Raw genomic sequence first — 4,699 nt, 5'->3', positions numbered from 1 at the left:
TGTGTGCACGTGTTTGTGTTGGCGTGTGTGCACCTGTGCATGTGTGCACGTGTTGGCGTGTGTGCACCTGTGTATGTGTGATGTGTTTGTGTTGGCGTGTGTGTATTTTTGGGTGTGTATGCACGTGTGTGCTCACGTGCCTGTGTTCCATTGTTCAATAACTTATGGCCACGCTGTCCCTGCAGCGCTTTGAGGTTTACTTTTAATGGAGCACAGACCTGCTGTTTGCCCACCTGTACCTAGAGGCTCCATAAGCAGGGCAGCTCAGCCCAGGTGACAGCAGAGCAGAGGGGTAGGCTGGGCTAGCGTGGGAGGGTACCCGGAGGATGGGGCGTGGGAAGTGCGCGGGACCAGGCCGATGGGCAGTCCCGCCATCCCTTTCGTCTTGGGCCCGGTGGCCCAACGGGAGGCTGGGTCGAGGGGCGGGACTGGCGGCGGCCCCGCCCCGGGAGGAGCCTCCAGGCGCTGGTCGAGGAAGTGCTGGCGGAGGAGTCTGCCGTCTTCCCACATCTCCGGTGTTTGGCGGCGACAGTTGGTCGGTCGCTGGTCTGTCCGGCGTTGCTGCTACGGAAACTGGACCGCGCCACTGCTGGGCTCTGGCCCGGATCTGGTTGGGGAAGCCTCACTCTGGCACAGGAGCCGCCCGGAGCTGGCACAGGACGCCAGGGCCCAGGCGAAGTTTACTTCCAGCGCGGAGGAGGCCGGCCACCCGCCAGGAGGTCAGTACCCGGCGCGAGGGTGGAGCCCAAACGCTGCTTCGGCGCTGAGGGCGACCCTGACCCTCACATTCCCAGACACCTCGCAGCCTTAGGGCCCCGGCCCACCCATCCTGATTCCTGCCCTGGGGCCCCCAGCGCTGGACCCCCCAGCCCACCTTTGGCCCCCCTGAGCCCCAAGTGGTTGGACACTGAGTGCCAAGTGCCAACAGGTGAAGGAGAAGACAGCGTGAGCCTCGGGGTGCTCCAGGATGCCGGTCTGCTGGACCATGAGCCCCTGCTGGGGGCTGCAGCCTCAGCCAGCGCCGTGGCCCCGCCACTGGAGGACGTGCCAGAGGCGGACAGTGGGGAGGACGAGTGCCCCATCTGCACGGAGCCCTATGGGCCCGGTGAGCACCGTCTGGAGCTACTGAACTGCGGCCACGGCCTGTGCGCGGGCTGCCTGCACCAGCTGCTGGGCGCCACCCGCAGCACCGACCTGGGCCGCGTGCGCTGCCCCCTGTGCCGCCAGAAGACACCCATGCTGGAGTGGGAGATCTGCCGGCTGCAGGAAGAGTTGCTGCAGGCCGACGGGCCCCAGCCCCCGCCGCCTGCCACACCACCAGTGTTGCCCCGCCGCGGCCCCGGGCCCTGGGCTGCCCTGGAGCACCGCTACCAGCTGCGCTTCCTGGCGGGGCCCATGGGCGTCCAGGGCTGCCTGCCCTTCCTGCCCTGCCCACCCTGCCTGGGTGCCTGGCTCTGGGCCCTGCGGGAGCGGGGACCCTGCGCCCGCCGCCTGGCTCTGCTGAGCCTGCTGAGCCTTGAGCTGCTGGGGCTGCTGCTCATCTTCATGCCCCTCATGCTGCTGGGGCTGCTCGTCGTGTTCCTGGACCGCGCCGGCCGCTGAGCGGGCCATCGGGCACCCTGGACGCCATGGGCTAAGGCCTGAGGCCCAGGCTGAAAGGCCCACATTGAACCCAAGTCTTTAATCAAGAGCTGCCTTCATTAAACCCGGGATCCTGGGTTTGGTCCTGGCCAGGTCAAAGAAGCGAGCACCACTCTGTGGCCAGACACTGTCCAGCCCAGGACACTCAAGGACAACTGTGGGAGGGGCCAGCCCCCTCCTGGCTGAGGCCCAGCCCAGGATCCCCCTGTCTGCAAAGGGGTCTGGGCTGGGACTGCCAAGCTCAGTGGACAGGAGAGAGACCAGAGAAGTCCGCAGTGAGCCAGTGCTGTGGAGCGGGCAGGGGCCACAGGGCACACCACCCACCCGTATTCCAGGGCCAGTGTGTGTCCCCTGAAGGTCAGGGCTGCTGAGGGGAGGAGCCCGTGCCGCCTCTGGAGGCTCAGCCTGCCTGCCGCCAGGGCCTCCTCACCAGACCTGGGTCAGGACCAGAGGGGTGGCCGCAGCAGCCAGGGGGCTCGGCAGCAGCCGGGGGGGCTCGACACCAGCAGAGGCACCCACCTGCAGCTGGCCGTGGCAATGGCCAGGGCCGCCAAGGCCTGGGTGCCCGAGAGTGCTGGGCTCAGGCCCGGCTCAGCTGTCCACGGACTGCCCGTGTGATCTCAGACAGTGAGGGTGTGTCACTGAGCCCCCGTGTCCACCTGAGGAAGGAGATGGCCCCCTGCGACCTCACCGGCTGTGGGTGAGACGGCCCGGGAGGGAGCGTGGACGTGCTGAGGCAGAGCCCAGCACAGCAGCGCTCTCAATAAATAGCAGCTGGTGGCGGTGTCAGTAATGGTACTACTGTCATCATTGTTATTACTGTCACCTGTCCTCACCCCCCATCACGGACCCTTCTCCAAACCTCGGTGTTCTGAGTGCCAGACAGGAGGCCCCCCGGATCCTCATACCCCCACCACAATCTCAGCCAGCCTTTGTCCCAAACCCTTGCTCACCTGGCCACAAAGGCAGTTCCCACACCACCTGGGAGGACCCAGACCCGAGCTCAGGGCCAAGTGGACAGCAGGGGTGACGGCTGGGATGACTCTGAGTGGCACCCAGCACAGCCAGCGCACACCTGCGGCCGGTGCAGAGGAAGAGACCTCCCTTGGACCAGTTAGGCCTGCTCTGTCCGAGGCTGGCCAGCTCTGCTCCAACGTGGGGGCACTCGCAAGCCCACACGCTCATGGCCAGGCCCAGCCCACACGAGCAGCTGTACAAGTGGCTGCCATATGGAAAGTGCCCACAGCAGCTCCAGGCTGGATGTATGGGCTGCAACCCCCTGTGCCCACCCTGGGCCCAGGCCTGGGCTCAGGCCACGGGAGCCAGCTTCAGTCCAGGGAACGAGGTGCGTACTTTGGCAAAGAGTTTTAATGGCAGAGTTGGCTGCAGCGACAGTGCCACACGGGGTGGGGCAGAAGCCACGGTGGGCGTGGAGGGGTCAGCGGGCAGATGGGCGGGGTCCCTGGAGAAGCAGAGCGAGGGCTGGTGGCAGTAGCGGCAGGCGGCAGCAGCAGGGGTTACATGATGGAGCAAGCCGAGAGGGGGTTCCGCACGTGGCAGGTACACGCAGCCCCGCAGTACTGCCGGAAGGTCTGGTAGCAGCTGCCCTCAGGCTCACCACCCCACTGGCCGCTGGGTGGGGCGGTCAGCGCCTCGGGGGGCAGGCGGTTCAGGATGGACGTGTTGACGGCCAGCGCGGCCAGGCCGTAGTCCGTGAAGAGCACGGTCTCGCGGTGGCAGGTGGGGCAGGAGATGAACTTGTACTTGGGGCAGGACTCATAGAGGATCTGCAGGCACTGCTCACACACGGAGTGCAGACAGGACAGCACACGGGGCCGCCGCTGAGTGACGTTGTACGTATGCCCGCAGGTGGGGCACTCCAGGGGCTCGCCGGCGGTTGCCAAGGGGGCTGCCGGGGCCGCGGGGCCAGGCCGCATCACATACTGGTTCACAATGACCTCGTCCGCCGGCGCCACGCGGGGGAAGCCCAGCTCTGCGCTGCCCTTGCGGTGCCGGCGGGGCAAGGGTGGGGTGTGGGACGCCCCTTCCAAGGCAGGCATGTCTCCCCCACATGCCTGGTTGACAATGATTTCTGTGTCTGAGGGCCAGGCGCGCTTGGGTGCCAGGGCAGGGGTGGGCCGGGGTGCAGGGGGGAAGCAGGGGGCAGCCGCCGGCAGCTCAGGGAACTTCTCGGGATGCACGATCTTCATGGCCTCCATCTTGAGGATGACGTGGGGGCCCTTCAGGCAGGACATGAGGAGGCCCGGCCAGCCGCTGCCCGCCTCGGGCCCAGGGTCAGCCGGCATCCGGCTGTCTTCGGTCAGACTGGACGTTCGGGAGGACGAGGGCGTTGGGTGGGGGCGGGGGGGAGGCAAGGGGGCAGCATCCTGGTCCCGCCAGGCCTGGGGGGGACCCCGGCCGCCCCGTGGACTCCTGGGGGCAGCCGGCAAGAGCTGGGGGGGCAGGGCCCCCCCCAGTGGCCACAGTGGCTTGTCTGGTCCAGTGCTGGGAGGAGGAAGGGGTGGGGGTGGGGGTGGGAGGCGAGGGCAAGGGAGGGTGGGAAGCTGCCCTGGGCCGGGGGTCTCGCCCAGGGTCTCACCCAGGGTCCTGGACTTCAGAGGCTGGCGAGGGGGTGTGGGGGGGGATCCCCCAGCAACCGAGGTCAGCAGTCCCTGCGCCGGGACATCGGGGCAGGCAGGGGCTAGGTGGGCCCCATGGCTCCAGGGCAGGGCGCCCAGGGAAGGCAGCTAGCCTGCGCCCTGGCCTCCCGAGGACCTGGGCCCCAGGCACGTCGGTAGGAGCGGTGGAGAGGCCTGTGCCAGGCCCGGGCTGCAGGTGAGAGATGGTGTGAGGGCGGCGCCTGGGCCACCCACACCCGGCTGCCCCAACCCTCACCTTGCACAAAACCCGAGAGACTTGACCTCCGACCCTGATCTGGCCGCGGGTGCCCCGCACCGCGAGTCTCGGGACCCAACCCCTCCCGGCGCCCACCCCCAAGGCCTGACGCACCTTCCAGAAGACCCGCCCTTCCCGGCAAGTGGAACGGGAAGCTCGACCC

The 4,699-nt window shown here is 67.8% G+C and overlaps 2 protein-coding genes across 2 annotated transcripts in view; one reads left to right on the top strand and one right to left on the bottom strand.

The window, feature by feature from the left end:
- LOC111819222 (methyl-CpG-binding domain protein 6) overlaps positions 1–1,941 on the top strand; it is a 2,802-nt gene extending 861 nt beyond the window's left edge. The window contains exon 2 of the mRNA XM_023725479.1: positions 342–1,941. Within this exon, the coding sequence (XP_023581247.1) occupies positions 342–1,602 (1,261 nt within the window). The 3' untranslated portion in view covers positions 1,603–1,941. The remainder of the gene's footprint in view (positions 1–341) is intronic.
- A 1,043-nt stretch (positions 1,942–2,984) lies between these two features.
- Positions 2,985–4,052, bottom strand: RNF208 (ring finger protein 208). Its single transcript, XM_004390672.1, has one exon. It carries the CDS (start codon positions 3,945–3,947, stop codon positions 3,159–3,161), a length of 789 nt encoding a protein of 262 aa, XP_004390729.1. The 5' UTR covers positions 3,948–4,052; the 3' UTR covers positions 2,985–3,158.
- Positions 4,053–4,699: the final 647 nt, after the last annotated feature.

This window comes from Trichechus manatus, unplaced genomic scaffold, assembly GCF_000243295.1.
Source record: "Trichechus manatus latirostris isolate Lorelei unplaced genomic scaffold, TriManLat1.0 scaffold00317, whole genome shotgun sequence".
Taxonomy (NCBI): Eukaryota; Metazoa; Chordata; class Mammalia; order Sirenia; family Trichechidae; genus Trichechus; species Trichechus manatus.
The sequence above is the reverse complement of the archived record's forward strand: the minus strand, read 5'-3'. Positions and strand labels throughout refer to the sequence as shown.

What these genes read in the sequence shown, in the direction of transcription:
- RNF208 (XM_004390672.1), bottom strand. Translation starts at nt 3,947, where the DNA reads ATGCCGGCTGACCCTGGGCCCGAGGCGGGCAGCGGCTGGCCGGGCCTC.